Here is a 16,782-nt window from a genome sequence, read left to right as displayed (position 1 = left end):
CCCATTGCTCCTTGTTCTGCCATCTGCCCCCACTGAGAACAGCCTCTCTCCAGCCACTTTGGAACCTCCCTTCAGGAAGTTGAAGGCTGCTCTCAAATCCCCCCTCACTCTTCTCTTCCTTTCTGTAGTGGGGGGTCCAGAACTGGACACAGTACTCCAGATGTGGCCTCACCAGAGCCGAAGAAAGGGGAATAATGACATCTCTGGATCTGCTGGCAATGCTCCTCTTAATCATAAACCCCTTTCAATTTACCCAAAATTGTTGCTAGAAATGTAAAAGGGAAATGTGCTCAGGGAGGGGGCTGGTACCTTGTCCTCCCACCGTGAGCGAGGGACAGCCAGGTAATGAACTTTCAACACTCAGACTTCTGATCAGGGCAAAATAATACAATTCTGGGTCCTAGCCTGGGGAATTCCTGGAAACTGGCTGGTGTCTATTTATTGTGGGCTCATGAGTGGCTAGTGAAAGAACGTAACTGCACCCAGGTTTGCCCTGTCTGTGTGTGTGACTCTGGAAGTGTAACACCTGGTGGAAAATGGGGCTTGTCACAGTCTCACAGTGTGAGACGCTGTGCAGATGAGTGTGTCAGAGGGCTTGGTGGTTCCCCCATTCCTGGTTGTTCCCCGAGGAATCTGTCACACCCGCACAATGAGCAGAGAGACAGTGGATGCAGCAGAGAAGTCAGGACTTCTGGGTTCTGTCACTCTCGGTATAACCTTGGCCAAGGCAAATATGCCTAGGCCTCAGTTTGCCTAGCTGTATAATGGGGATAGGTGCAGAGGGATCTTCCTTTGCGAAGTGTTCTGAAAAATCCTTCAATGAAAGGTGCTGCACAGTGTGATGAGAATGACTTATCACTGATTCTTTAGCAAGAGTCCCGTAAACCTCCAGCAAGTGTTCGTGTCTCCCTTAAGTCATCAGTCTCCAGATCTGTCTATCTAGTATCTGTCAATCCATCCAAGGCATTTACAGGTATCAGACCCTCAACATATCCCTGCTTTGCTTACTAATCTACTAACAATTATACCAAACAGCCAACTCCTCCCTCCCTCAGCCCAAATTCCAGGAGTTCTCATCCCCTTTGGGAAAGTCCCTTAATTGCTGTTTACTCCTCAGGGTGTGTCTAGACTACCTAGTTTTGTCGACAAAAGTGGACTTTTGTCGACAAAACTATACCAGCGTCTACACTACCGCTGAGTTCTGTCGACATAACGTCGCCAGAACTCAGCAGTTTTGTCGACGCTGGTAAACCTCATTTTACGAGGCATAACACCTTCTGTCGACAGAACTCTGTCGACAGGTGTTATTGCCTGTAACGTTGCATCCAGACGGAGTTCTGTCGACAAAGCAGCTTGCTTTGTCGACAGAACTCAATGTGTCTGGACGCTCTTTGTCGACGGAAGTTTTGTCGACAGTATCTGTCGACAAAACTTCCGTCGACAAAACGCGGTAGTCTAGACGTACCCTCAGGCTGGTTAAAGAGCACAGCAGCACAGACATGGGAAGAAAGACATTGGCTAGTGTCTCTGGTTGCCAGTCTGTTTACTTCACATTCTGCTTCACCCCTAGTGGCTGAGCGAACCTCTCTGGGATTGCTTGGAGCTGTATTATAAAGGGTGTGCATCCCTGTGCCGGCTCTCGGCGCAGGACGCGGCTGCAGATGCTGGGCTGATGCGGGACGCGGCTGCCTGAGGGGGATTCCCAGCAACACACTTCTTTATAATTCACAGGTACGCTCTTTTTCTGAGGAGCTCACCTGTGCTACATGATAGCATAGTGTATAGCTCCATGATCCTTTCTTTTCTGCACGGCCATTACGGTCTTGGCACAGGAAATGATTTTGCTCCAGAATATGAGCCAAAATATCCCTTTACGATGACTCTTGCCAGCTGATGGCTTCTGATCCCCAGGTGGCTGCATTCCAGTGGCACAGGGAATCCTTCAGGATGAAAGGTGTCAGTAGCTGTCCATTACAAGGCCAAATTTCCAGCTGTGGCCGATGGATTGTGCATGTCCCACTGAGGAAACACTCCCCTTTGAGTAAAGACCTGGAGAGCCAGATGTGTGTGAACACACAGACACTGTCACCAGCTCTGCCACTTGCATCTCAGTGCACTAGTTGGGAAAGGAACGGCTGTTCCCTCGCTTACCTTCTGGAATGGAGTGAGGTGCTAGGGTTCCTCACAAACAATTTAATAGAAATGAAACACGGGCAACTCATCTACTTGCCTATCATAGAATCATAGAGCTGGAAGAGACCTCAGGAGTCATCAAGTCCAGCCCCCTGCCCAAAGCAGGACCAATCCCAACTCAATCATCCCAGCCAGGGCTTTGTCAAACCAGGCCTTAAAAACCTCTAGGGATGGAGATTCCACCTCTCCCTAGGGAACCCATCCCAGGGCTTCACCACCCTCCTAGTAAAATAGTTTTTCCTAATATCCAACCTAGACCTCCCCCACTGCAACTTGAGACCATTGATCCTTGTTCTGCCACCTGTCACTACTGTGAACAGCCTCTCTCCATCCTCTTTGGAACCTCCCTTCAGGAAGTTGAAGGCTGCTCTCAAATCCCTCCTCATGCCTTGCTTCATTCCAGAAGAGCTGAACTTCTATGTCTGAAACATTCAAAAAATAGTCTGGCTAATACCTCAGTTGGGAAATTACAGTTCAAATTCTGAAAGTTTGAGAAAATTAAAAGCAACTGAAAATGGATTCTTCTAACTGAAAGTGTCAGATGGCCTTAACTAAAGGTGATTCCACCTGCAATAGCCAATCCATTTCTGAATCCCGTTGAACTAAGCCCTTTGTACCAATAACATATGTAGCAAGGAGTTCCCCAGGCCAAATATGGATTATGGAAACATTTTTATCAGTGCCATATGTTCAGACATTCATTGGAATTATAACTGTAATTCCCGATTTTATGCGTTATGGACAACAGTAAATATAAATCCCCGATCAATTTTCTTCATCAAGGGATTCATGGGGTGTGAGGTCAGACATGATCATTGCATCTTCTAGTATGACCTCTTGTCTAACACCGGCTATTCAATTTCATCCCTTTACTCTTGTATTGACCCCAGTGAGTTGTGTGTAACTAAAACTTAGACTGAAGTAGGTTTTTACATCACAGAACCAGAAAGCCACTGAGTGCGGAGAGGCTGCAAGGGTCTTTGTTCTCAGCCTCCGCCAAGCTACATGGTATGTTGCATCTAAACCATCCCGTAGAGATGACTTTCTAGCAGGTTTGAGTGACAACCATCTGACACAATCTCATCTCTTCATATGCATTAACGATACATATGTCGAGAGAAATGATTTTCCCGATACAATGTATGGCATGCTTTATACGCAAGAGCCCAATGACACATAACTGAGGGACAAGGGGGTTACTGTCACACTCCTTTTTTCCAAACCAAACACACCCAGTTCTTCAGTCTTTGCTCCTATGTCCTGTTCCATCCCTTGGACCGTATTCGTGTCTCACTTTCAGACATTTTCATTTTTTCTACATCCTTTCTATGTTTTGGTGACCAAACGTGAACGCATTCCTCTATCTAAGTAATATAAGCAGTGCCAAGTAGAGGAATACGATTACCGACCGTGACCTGCATGCTATGCCTCTCCTAATGTGACCCCAAAATGCAATGACAAACAATTAACTGTCCTGAGATATGTAGCTGTCCCATTTGAACCTCAGTGTAAACAGCATGAGGTCACTGGAAGAATTCTTACATCAACCTAACTACCACTGCTTGTTGGCATACTTACTGTGCTGCCATTTTTGCAGGTGGTGTAAGTGGGGTGTACACTGAAGCGGTATGGAAGCTCTGCTATAGCATTATTTTGAACAGTGACCCATTTTCAGCAGAATATTTCCCCCTGCTATACCAATGCCTCCGTCAAATCACATTCTTTTTTCTCTGCTTGATACTCTTCATCAACCAAAAGTGCTTTCTCATTCAAGGATGGAATCAGGTTTATTTTATTTGACAAGAGATGTTTTCCATAACCCTGGTGCTAACTGCCATTCATTATATTCCTAGTTTTGTTCTGAACTAATCCCATTCCAGCTTTCCCATCATTTTCTAACCTTGTCAAATCTGGTTTTTAACTTTCATTGTATTTTATAACGTATATTTTAAAATACTTTCTTTTGCTTGTTTTTTTTTCTTTTGCTTCTTTGTTTTGGCTCTGCTACTGCCTGATTGATTACTTCTGTTTGGCCACGTCTAGACTGGCATGATTTTCCGCAAATGCTTTTAATGGAAACGTTTTCCGTTAAAAGCATTTGCGGAAAAGAGCATCTAGATTGGCACGGACGCTTTTCCGCAAAAGCATTTTTTGCAAAAAAGCGTCCGTGCCAATCTAGATGCGGTTTTGCACAAGAAAGCCCCGATCGCCATTTTTGCGATTGGGGTTTTTTTGCGCAAAACAAATCTGAGTTATCTACACTGGCCCTTTTGCGCAAAAACTTTTGCACAAAAGGACTTTTGCCCGAACGGGAGCAGCATAGTATTTCCGCAAGAAGCACTGATTTCTTACATGAGATCGTCAGTGTTCTTGCGGAAATTCAAGCGGCCAGTGTAGACAGCTGGCAAGTTTTTCCACAAAAGCACTTGCTTTTGCGGAAAAACTTGCCAGTCTAGACACAGCCTTTCTGACTGAGACGTGTGGTTGGTCGGTCAAGTTATGAACCATAAGGATCCCCTATTGATGCTGTTTATTTTCCGCCTTGACTGCTAAAGGACTGGAAAATATTTCCTCGCCTCATGAGATACGCATCATACTGCATCTTTTGAAATGCAGAAAAATATTTTTTTCTTGAAAAAATGTCTAGCTCTTCAGCAACGTTATCAAGTTTCCTTTCCACTTGAAGGAATTGGCCTAATCCTTTTCTAAGATTCTTTTTTATTCTTTCCATACTTTTTAACCTTCTTTTTCTTACCGTTAACCCTGACAAGCATGGGGATTTTTCTGAGATGCTCCAGGGATGCTCTGTGGGCATTGCTATTCCCCCAGCATGTCAGACTGGTACCTGGGAGCCCCGGACTGCCGTGCGGGCAGGTCTCTGAGTGGCGGCCCGGGAGCTCACCGCTCACAGGAGCAGGAATTCGCAACTCCGGCTCATTCTGAACCCGCAGATTCACCGGGACGGGCTGGCGAAGGCTCAGACTCACTCTTGGAGCCTTAACTCTGCATCCCCCCCAATCAACAGCCCCTGCCCCGGTGGGGTCCATTTCCCTCCTGGTGTCACGGCGAGACCCTGGGTAGGGCCCGGAAATCAAGTCTCCTGATTCCATCCTGCCACTCAGCCTGGGTATGATCCTGGCCAGGATACGTCACCCTCTGCCTCCACTTACTTATCTGTACATAGGGATACAGCCGTAGGGACGTTCCTTCGCTGGCTGGTTTGGATCCCCATTAGTGAAAGTTGCTGCCCGCTATGATGATTGTTACTTTTGAGTATTACTGACCTCTGACCTTCTGGCCAAAGCCCTGGGTAGGTGCGTAAAGTGTGTATGTTCCCAGTCCGTCGTCTGTCTGTCCAGTACGTATTCATCCCTCTGGGGTATTTACAGGGTATTGGGCGCTATGGAGACCAAAGTATTATCCCTAATTTTTCCCACGAATCATCTATAATTCTTAAATGTAGATAAATGCACAGAGCAATCAAATTCTGCATGACTCAACCCAGAGCCCAAGAGTTCTCATCTCCCTTTGGGAAGGCCCCTTAATTGGTGTTTACTCATAAAGCTCTATAAATAGCCCAGACAGGCTTGGAAGCACTGAGTTTGCATCCAGATGCTACTTCTGCCTTGGAGGCTGAGTGAACGTTACTGGGACCACACAGAGCTGTGTTAGAAGCGGTGCACAGTTGTGCGGGACGCAGCGGCAGATGCTGGGCTGAGAGAGGTGTGGGACACGGCTGCCTGAGGAGATTTTGAGAAAGGACACTTCCATCTGAGAACTCACAGGTCCCATCTCTTGCTGACGCACTCCCCTGCTCCACACACCAGGACAAAGTGGATGTGAAGGGAACGAGAACAAGGTTGTGGTGTTTTCATTCTCAGGCCCCTTGGTTTGCTCAAGCGCCGCTGAGGTAAGAGGCTTCTTGGAGTAAGGGTTGAGAAAAAGCCTGCGGAGCCAGCTGTGTGTTAATGCACAGAGACTCACCTCCTCCTCCTGCACTACGGGAAAACTTGCCAGCTGTCTACACTGGCCGCTTGAATTTCCGGAAAAGCACTGACGATCTCATGTGAAATCATCAGTGCTTTTCTGGAAATACTATGCCGCTCCCGTTTGGGCAAAAGTCTTTTTCTGAAAGACTTTTGCGCAAAAGGGCCAGTGTAGACAGCACAGTAGTGTTTTCCGCAAAAAAGCCCTGATCGCGAAAATGGCGATCGGGGCTTTTTTGTGGAAAAACGCATCTAGATTGGCCACGGACGCTTTTCTGTAAAAAGTGCTTTTCCGGAAAAGCGTCCTGCCAATCTAGACAGGCTTTTCCAAAAATGCTTTTAACGGAAAAGTTTTTCATTAAAAGCGTTTTCGGAAAATCATGCCAGTGTAGACGTAGCCATTTTGTCCTAGTTTCATTTTTTAATGTAGCTGGAGTTTTATGCCAAGATCAGATACCCAGCCATTGGAAAATGTCAGTCCAAAGAGTTAATGTTTCATACACTTACAAACAAATGAAATTACAGTCACCGAATTCAGTTTTTAAGGCAGCCTTAAAGAAAGGAAGTCCTCTCGGCACCACCCACATGGGTCCACCCATTTGAATCACATTTAGCTAATCTCTGTGCTCCAATAATGTCTGTGGCAAGGAATTCCACAGGCCAAATATGGATGATGCAAACGATTGTCTTTTCTCAGTGCTGTCTTTTGAGATTTTCAATATCATTGAATGGTCCCTTGTTCCTGTGTTATAAGATACAGTAAATATAAATGCCTGATCCACTTTCTTTATCGATAGATGTACAGAGTACAGGGTCAGAAGGGACCCTTAGATCACTGAGCCCATCCTCCTGTCTGACACAGGCTATTACTTTTCACCCCTGTCTAGAGCTCCATAACGTGTGAGTGACCAAGACCTTGTCCACACCAGGATTTTACATGGTACAATCATAGAGCCACAGGGATGGAAGGGAACCCAGGGGCAGCTTGTCTGACCCACTTGCAAGATCCAGGATTTGTTGTGCCTAAACAGTCCCAGAGAGATGAGTATCCGGCCTGCATGGGAAATCCTCCATTGAAGGACCTTCCATGACCATCTGCAGTGTCTCTTCCAGTCTCCTCAGGTTCTTACAGTTAGGACTTTTCCCCAGAGATTTCCTCTCAATCCACTGTGCTGGAGTTAACCGATTGCTTCTTGTCCTGCCCTCTGAGGAAAGAGAGAACGACTTTTCTCCCTTTTTTCATGGCAGCCATTTGAGTATTTGAAGTTGGGTTTTACTTTCCTCCTTAATCTCCTCTGTCCAAACTAAGCACTCCAGGCTCCTGCATCTCACTCTCACAGCCAGCTCACTGCAGGAGGAGTAACGGTAGTTCGAATTAGGAGCTTTAATTCGAACTACCTAGCCCGTGCCGCATGTAGCCACAGGCAGGTAGTTCAAACTATGGAGCATTTAAAAATGGCAGTGCCCGGGAACATGCAAATAAAGCCCGAACTAGGGTGGCAGTGTAGACATATCCAGACAGATTTAGTCCATTTTCCGTGTGCTCTACTGATATTGTCCATACTGTCCATTTTTTTCCGAATTTTTCCCCTACTAAATCAAGTGCCTCCAAAATGTACGTTCATCAAAGGCTAAAGTTGAGTTTATTTGACAAGACCAGTTTTCCATAAATCATGTTATTGTGTGGCATTAATTATATTTTTAGACTTTAAAAATAATCCCATATCAGCTTTCCCACTTTTTCCGAAACTCATCAAATCTTTAGGGGGGAAAAGAACTTTTCCCTTTACTTTTAATATTTTATGTCGACCGTGGTATTCCCCTGAATTTGTCTTTTCATAGAATCATAGAACCATAGAGCTGGAAGAGACCTTAGACGGTCATCAAGTCCAGCCCCCTGCCCAAGGCAGGACCAATCCCAATTAAATCAACCCAGCCAGAGCTTTGTCAAGATGAGACTTAAACACCTCTAGGGATGGAGACTCCACTACTTCCCTAGGGAACCCATCCCAGTGCTTCACCACTCTCCTAGGGAAAGAGTTTTTCCTAATATCCAACCTGGACCTCTCCCACCACAACTTGAGACCATTGCTCCTTGTTCTGCCGTCCATCACTACTGTGAACAGCCTGTCTCCAGCCTCTTTGTAACCTCCCTTCAAGAAGTTGAAGGCTGCTCTCAAATTCCTCCTCACTCTTCTCTTCTGCAGACTAAATAGACTCAACTCCCTCAACCTCTCCTCGTAGGTCATATGCTCCAGCCCCCTAATCATTTTGGTTGCCCTCTGCTGGACCCTCTCCAATGCATCCACATTCTTCCTGTAATTGGGGGCCCAGAACGGGACACAATACTCCAGATGTGGCCTCACCAGCACCGAATAGAGGGGAATAATCACTTCTCTAGATCTGCTGGCAATGCTCCTCCTAATGCAACCTAATATGCCAATAGCCTTCTTGGCTACAAGGGCGCCCTGTTGACTCATATCCAGCTTCTCATCCACTGGAATCCCCAGGTCCTTTTCTGTAGAACTGCTACTTAGCCAGTTGGTCCCCAGCCTGTAACTATGCTTGGGATTCTTCCGTCCCAAGTGCAGGACTCTACACTTGTCCTTTTTGAACCTCATCAGATTTCTTTTGGCCCAATCCTCCAATTTGTCTAAGTCACTCTGGACTCGATCCCTGCCTTCCAGCGTATCTACCTCTCCCTCTAACTTAGTGGCATCCGCAAACTTGCTGAGGGTGCAATCCATCCCCTCATGCAGATCATTATTAAAGATGTTGAACAAAACCAGTCCCAGAACCAAACCTTGGGGCACTCCACTAAAAACTGACCATCATCCTGACATTGAGCTGTTGATCACTACCCATTGGGCCCGACCTTCCAGCCAGCTCTCTATCCATCTTACTGTCTATTTATCCAATCCACATTCCCTTAACTTGCTGGCAAGAATATTATAGAAGACCATATCAAAATCCTTGCTAAAGTCAAGGTATATCACAGCCACTGACTTGCCCATATCCACAGAGCCAGTTACCTCATTATAGAAGCTAATCAGATTGGTCAGGCATGACTTGTCCTTCATGAATCCATGCTGACTATTCTTGATCACCTTCTTCTCTTCCAAGTGCTTCAAAATGGATTCCTTGAGGATCCCCTCCATGAATTTTCCAGGGACTGAGATAAGCCTATCGTTCCCTGGATCATCCGTCTTCCCTTTCTTAAAGATGGGCACTACATTTGCCTTTTTCCAATCATCCAGGATCTCTCCCATTCTCCATGACTTTTCAAAGATAATGGCCAAAGATATTGTCCATGCTGTCCATACTTTTGGCCGTTTGCTTGTTTGTTTTAGCTCTGCTACTGCCTGATTCCATAATTATCGACCCAAATGGGATGTGTAGTTGATCAGTCAGTTATTAGCTCTGGGCTACGTCTACACTGGCACCCTTTTCCAGAAATGCTTAAAACAGAACAGTTTTCCGATATAAGTATTTCCAGAAAAAGAGCGTCTACATTGGCAGGATGCTTTTCGGGAAAAGCCCTTTTTTCCGGAAAAGCGACCATAGCCAATGTAGACGCGCTTTTCCGGAAAAAAGCCCTGATCGTCATTTTCACGATCAGGGCTTTTTTCTGGAAAAGACTACTGGGCTGTCTACACTGCCCCTTTTGCGGAACAGTTTTCTGGAAAAAGGACTTTTGCCCGAGTGGAAGCAGCACAGTTTTTCCGGAAAAACACTGACAATTTTACAGTGGATCGTCAGTGCTTTTCTGGAAATTCAAGGGGCCGGTGGAGACAGCTCACTGCTTATTCTGGAAAAGCGGCTGCTTTTCCGGAATAAGTGGCCCAGTGTAGACACAGCCCCGGTGTTTGTAATTCTAGGGTTCTACTGTCAATGCTGTTCAACTCCATACTTGGCTGCTAATCAACTGGCAAGTCCTTCATCACCTCCTGTTATATGGGCTCCTCAGATTCCTTCTTATGTTCATATGTATTTTACAGCCTCCTGTTCGTGACCCTTAGCCCTGCTAAGCACAGAGTTCTCCCTGACGTCTTTAATGTCCCTCACGAATTTTCAGAGCTTCCAATTGAATTGCTTGTTATCTATTTCCCCATTTTTCCTATGTGGTGTGATATATATATATATATATATATATTCCCCCTCCAAAGGCTGCCTTCACTTTGCAACTGAATCAGGTTTTTGTGCAAACGTCTTTACTTTCTTCACTGTAGAATCATGGTTTTTTAGCTATCTAATAATCTCTTCTCCAAGAACGCTCATTTTTCCTTACATATTTTCCTTCTGTATTTTTCCTGCTAATCATTTTTGCTGATGATCTGTTTCACCTTTAGGGAAGTAGGCCCTTGGATATGCTAAATTTCTATAGATACTACTGGTTGAGATTGTTCGTTCTGTCGATTTGAGTGTAATCAGTTGTACTCTTTTTTCTCAATGTTTCCCCTACTAAATCAAATGCCTCCAAAAATCAAAGTCTATTACAACTGCTTGGTTCCATTATAAAACAGATGGGTATTCTCATTAAAGGATGAAGCTGACTTTTCTTTCAGAAGACCAGTTTTCCATAAAAAATGTTAATATCCCTGTGGTGGGAAAAACAGCACAGCATCCCACCACTGCGGCATTTCATTTCAGAAAGGGGAACTGCACAAAAATGAGGTGGTTAGCTAAACAAAAATTAAAAGATACAGGGCCAAAAGTAAAATCCCTGCAAGCTGCATGGAAACTTTTCATAGACACAATAATAGAGGCTCAACTTAAACGCATACCTCAAATTAAAAAACACAGCAAGATAATAAAAATAATGCCACTATGGCTTAACCACCAAGAAGTAGGGAGAGATAAAAAGGCATTGTACAAGAAGTGGAAATAAAACCCTACTGGGGGGAATAGAAAGGAACGAAAATGAAGTGTAAAAATATAATAAAGAAGGCCAAAAAGATGTTTGAAGAAAAGCTAGCGAAAACCTCATAAAGTAACAGAAAAATGTTTTTAAGTACATCAGAAGGAGGAAGCCTGCTACATAAGCAGCGGGGCCACTGGGTGATTCTAAAGGAGAACTCAAAGATGATAAGGTCTTTGTGGAGAAACTAAATGCATACTTTGCATCACTCTTCATGCCTGAGGATGTAAGGGAGATTCCCAAACTTGAGCCATTCTTTGAAAGTGACAATCTGAGGAATTGTCCAAGATTGAGGTGTCATTTGAGGAAGTTCTGGAACAAATTGCTAAACCTAACAGTAACAAGTCACCAAAACCAGATGGCATTCACCCATGAGTTCTGAAGGAACTTAAATGTGAAATTACAGAACTTCTTTCTGTGGTTTGTAACCTATCCCTTAAATCAGCTTCTGTACTTAATGACTGCAAGATAGATAATGTGATACCCATTTTCAAAAAGGGCCCTAGAGGTGATCCTTGCCATCACAGGCCCATAACCTTAACTTCATTACCAGGCAAATTGGCTGAAACAATAGTAAAGAATAAAATTGTCAGACACATAGATGAACATAATTTACTGGGAAAAAGTCAACATGGTTTTTGTAAATGGAAGTCATGCCTTACTAATCTACTAGGGTTCTTTGAGGGGGTCAACAAGAATATGGACAATGGAGATCCAGTGGATATAGTATACTTAGATTTCCAAGTATCAGAGGGGTAGCCGTGTTAGTCTGGATCTGCAAAAGCGACAAGGAGTCCTGTGGCACCTTAGGCTATGTCTACACTAGCCCCCTAGTTCGAAGTAGGGAGGCTAATGTAGGCATTCGAAGTTGCAAATGAAGCCCGGGATTTAAATATCCCAGGCTTTATTTGCATCTTCCCATCCGGGTGCCATTTTTAAATCCCCCTAGTCTGAACTAACTGCCTGCGGCTACACACGGCAGTTAAACATTAATTCAAACTAAGTCCTTAGTTCAAATTAACTGTTACACCTCATTCCACGAGGACTTAGTTCGAATTAATAACAGAAACTGAGTGCATGTCCACAGCAGGTTATTTTCCATCTCATGCCTTATGCATCTGACCGTTGTCTTTGTTAAACTGCCACTGTGAAAGAGCAGGGCTTCAAAGAAAGAGCAGGGCTTCACCTTCAAAGAACGTCTACACTGGCGTGTTCTCACACAAAAACTCTTTTGCGGAAGAGAGCATCTACACTGGTATGTACTTTTGTGAAAGAAATGTGCTTTTGAGCAAGACCATCCATGCCAGTGTAGACGCTCTCTTGCGCAAGAAAGCTCCAATGGCCATTTTAACCATCGGGTTTTCTTGCGCAAGAAATTCATGTTGCCTGTTTACACTGGCCTCTTGCACAAGAACAGTTGCACAAGAGGGCTTATTCCTGAGCGGGAGCATCATAGTTCTCATGCAAGAAGCCCTGATTTCATACATTAGAACATCAGTTTACTTGCACAAGAACACACGTCCTGTGTAGACAGGCATCAAGTTTTGGAGCAAGAGCAGCCGCTTTTCCACAAGATCGTACCAGTGTAGACACTGCCCAGGTGTTCCCACTGAACTGCTGTCAGGAACACCAAGGTGTGGACACAGAGGATACATCTAGACTACAGGCTTTTGTAGACAGAATTTTTGTCGACAGATATAGTCGACAAACCTTCTGTTAACAAAGAGAGTCTAGACTACATCCAGTTCTGTCGACAAAGCAAGCCACTTTATTGACATGACAGTGTAGATGCAATAACGCCTTCTGTTTACAAAACTCTGTCAACAAAAGGCATTATTCCTCGTAGAATGAGGTTTACAGCCGTCGACAAAACTGCTGAGTTCTGGTGATGTTATGTTGACTGAACTCAGCGGCAGTGTAGACGCAGGTATAGTTTTGTTGACAAAAGTCCAATTTTGTTGACAAACCCTGTAGTCTAGACACACCCTAAGATGGATGCACACAAATTCCCTTATTCTCTTTTTCCTGCCTCCACAAAGGTCATACAGGAAGTTGTGAGAACATACGGTACTTGTAGGAGACAACGTTCTGCCACAGAGTTGGACACTTTCTTCCCTACTCCATGTCAGATTTTAATACAACTGACGTCTTCAACCCCCCCACCTTCATCCTGCTGGGCATTCCTGGCCTAGAGAGGGACCACATCTGGATCTCCATCCCCTTCTGCACCATGTACATCATAACCATTTTGGGGAACTTCATTATCATCTTCATTGTGAAAATGGAACCAAGCCTCCACACGCCCATGTACTATTTCCTCTGCATGCTGGCCATCACCGACCTGGTCTTGTCCACATCCACCTTGCCCAAAATGCTGAGCATCTTCTGGTTCAATTCCAGGGAGATCAATTTCAGTGCCTGCCTCACCCAGCTGTACTTCATTCATGGCTTCTTTTTGATTGAGTCTGGGATCTTCGTGGCCATGGCTTTTGATCGCTACGTGGCCATCTGTGATCCCCTGAGACATTCCACCATCCTGACAAACACTCTGGTGGCCAAGACTGGCCTGGCCATGGTGCTGCGTGGTGGCATGCTCGCACTGCCTTATCCCTTCCTGGTGAAGCGGTGCCTCTATTACAGAACGAACATCATCCCACAGCCGTACTGTGAGCACATAGCTGTGGTGAAGCTGGCCTGCACGGACATCCGCATCAGTAGTTATTACGGCCTCTTTGTGGTATTCACCGTGATGGTTCCAGATGCGCTTTTTATGGCTGTGTCCTATACCCAGATCCTCAGGGCCATCTTCAACCAGCCCACAAAGAATGCCCGAATCAAGACTTTTGGAACATGCAGCTCCCACCTCTTTTCCATTTTAGCCTTTTACCTGACAGCTCTCTTCTCCACCCTCATACATCGGTTTGGCCAGAGCGTGCCCCGCCATTCCCAGGTTCTCATTGCGAGTGTGTGCGCCCTCTTAGCCCCCATGCTAAACCCTGTCATCTACGGGGTGAGAACCAAACAGATGCAGGGCAAGCTGCTCCAGCTGATTTGTCACAGACGAGTATAACGATTTGTCCTGCTGCTCTGGCTGTCAGAACTAATTCCGTGCAGAGGTAGCTGGTGAGGTGGTGTTGGGCCCTCTTGAATCGTAGACTGGACAAGCTAAGTGACATTAAATCCCTTCCACACTTAACTGTGCTCTGGCAGCATGAGAAACTGGGAAATCCGTCTCTGCACATCCCATTGCTTGCTGCCTTTTTAACAGCTGGTATTTGATCCCCAGGAATCTAACCCTTGCCCACCTCTTCCACAATACTCGTCTCCTTGCCCCAGCTTTTCCACCAAGACTCCACAGCACCTCTGCCTCCTTCCCCCAAAACCCTGTCCTTCTCTCTGTCCTCCCTACCCATCCCCTGTTACTACCTGGGTAATATCCATGTCCCTCCACCCCCCTTCCACAGCCACAGCTGTGTTTTGGTAGAATGGAAACTTTAATCATAATTCCAGACACTATTTAGGCTCTTGAAAATTGCAGTGTATTGGCAGACATAACTTAGGATTTAGCTGATAAGAGCACTTTAACTAATTCCATTATAAAGAAAAGAAAATCAATAGTAGACCCGCTTCGCTCTAATAACTTGATCTTACATCTCATAGGAATTCTTTTAAGGGAAACTGGTTCGTTTTCACATAGCAGTGCACATTCTAAGTTTGTTAATAACTGCAGAGATAGAAGCCCTGCCAGAACTCCAAGGTCTATCTCAGCCCTGGTAGGAAGGTGGGTCTAGTATATCATAATGGGGACAGAAACATCTGGGCTCTATACAAAGACTTCAGAATGTCTATACTGGGTAATACCACTGATCCAATTAACTCAGTCGCTTGCCTTCCAAGAGTTGCCATACCAGGTGCTTTGGAGGGAATTAACAGAATGGGCAATCGTCAAGTGATTCATCCCCCTTCACCCATTCCCAACTTCTGCAAAACAGATCATAACTTTGGATCCCTGCCCACCAGGGCTAATCGCCACTGAAGGACCTCTTGCCCATGAAGTTGTCTAGCTCTTTTTGGAATTCTATTATAATTTTGGTCTTCACAACATCCCCTGACAAAGAGGTCCAACACAACCGAGTTCACCAACCCTCCACTTACATCCTGTTGGGCGTTTCTGGTCTGGAGGCGGCTCGTGTCTGGATCTCCATCCCCTTCTGCACCATGTACATCACAGCTGTCTTGGGGAACTTCATCACCCTGTTTATTGTGAAGAAAGAGCTGAATCTCCATGAGCCCATGTACTATTTCCTCTGCATGCTGGCCATTGCCAACCTGGTTGTGTGTACGTTGTGGGAGAAAAATCAAATAACTCCAGTTGTGTCTAAGGGGGGACGGTGGAGGAAATCAAAACTCTCTAAAAGAAAACTGCTGTAAGGGTTAAAAGTTTTCCAGGCCTCTCTCCCTGTAATGGAGAGAATTCATCTTAACTCTAATCAAGACCCTTACAATGCCTCCTATCTCAAGTTCATGGAGACTCCTAGTCTGTCACAAATTGCCATGTAAACTCTTGTCTTTGTCACAGTTTGCCTTGTAGACCCCTCACACAGGTTCTCATGTGCCTTTGTTCTGTAAAACTGACTTCTAGCACTCCTGGTGTGAACAGAAACCTCTCCGAGTACTTCTGCTGAGACTTTGCTATGATAAAGAAAACAATCAACAACTACTGTCTGAACATACTGTATAACGAATCTCTCAGGGCTGCTGCTGCTCTCACTCTGGTAGCTGTCAGCCTGCCTGCATGCATAATAAAGTTTTCCTTCTAGATTTCTCTCCTGCCTCATTGCTTTGACCTCCAGCCTCGGACCCTTCTGGGGACTTTGTATCCCAGGGGAGCGAGATTTCCCCAACAACATCTATTGTGCCCAAAATGCTGAGCATCTTCTGGTTCAATTCCAGGGAGATCAGTTTCAGTGCCTGTCTCACCCAGCTGTACTTCATTCACAGCTTCTCGGGGATGGAGTCTGGGATCTTCGTGGCCATGGCTTTTGATCGCTACGTGGTCATCTGTGATCCCCTAAGACATTCCACCATCCTGAGAAACTCCATAGTGATCAAGATGGGCCTGGCCATGGTGCTTAGTGGTGCCATGCTCACTCTGCCTTATCCCTTCCTGGTGAGCCGGTGCCCTATTACAGAACCAACGTCATCCTCCAGCCGTACTGTGACCACATAGCCATGGTGAAGCTGGCCTGCATGGACCTCCGCATCAGTAGTTACTACGGCCTCTTTGTGGTATTCACTGTGATGGCTCCAGATGTGCTTCTTATGGATGTGGCCTATAGCCAGATGTGTCTTCAGCTTCCCCACCATGGATGCCCAGTTCAAGACTTTTGGAACCTGCAGCTCCCACCTCTGTTCCATCTTAACCTTTTACCTGACAACTCTCTTCTCTGCCCTCATACATCGGTTTGGCCAGAGCGTGCCCCGTCATTCCCAAGTTCTCTTTGCCATTATGTGCACCCTGTTGGCCCCCATGCTAAACCGCATCATCTACAGGGAGAGAACCAAACAGATCCGGGGCAGGCTGCTCCAGCTCTTATTTTTTCATAAAGGAACATAAAGTTTTCTCCTGCTGCTCTGGCTGTCAGACCAATCTCCATTCAGACCCAATGCGTAGTCTACTTAGTG

At 45.5% G+C, this 16,782-nt stretch overlaps 1 protein-coding gene across 1 annotated transcript; it reads left to right on the top strand.

Annotated features, from left to right (window-relative positions):
- The first annotated feature begins 13,219 nt into the window (after positions 1–13,219).
- Positions 13,220–14,167, top strand: LOC142819028 (olfactory receptor 52B2-like). Its single transcript, XM_089775129.1, has 2 exons — positions 13,220–13,446; positions 13,621–14,167. Exons 1-2 carry the CDS (start codon positions 13,220–13,222, stop codon positions 14,165–14,167), a joined length of 774 nt encoding a protein of 257 aa, XP_089631255.1.
- The last annotated feature ends 2,615 nt before the right edge of the window (positions 14,168–16,782 follow it).

Source organism: Pelodiscus sinensis, chromosome 1 (assembly GCF_052426305.1).
Source record: "Pelodiscus sinensis isolate ZL-2025 chromosome 1, ASM5242630v1, whole genome shotgun sequence".
NCBI lineage: Eukaryota > Metazoa > Chordata > Testudines > Trionychidae > Pelodiscus > Pelodiscus sinensis.
Note: the sequence above shows the minus strand (reverse complement) of the source record. Positions and strands in the feature narration are given on the sequence as shown.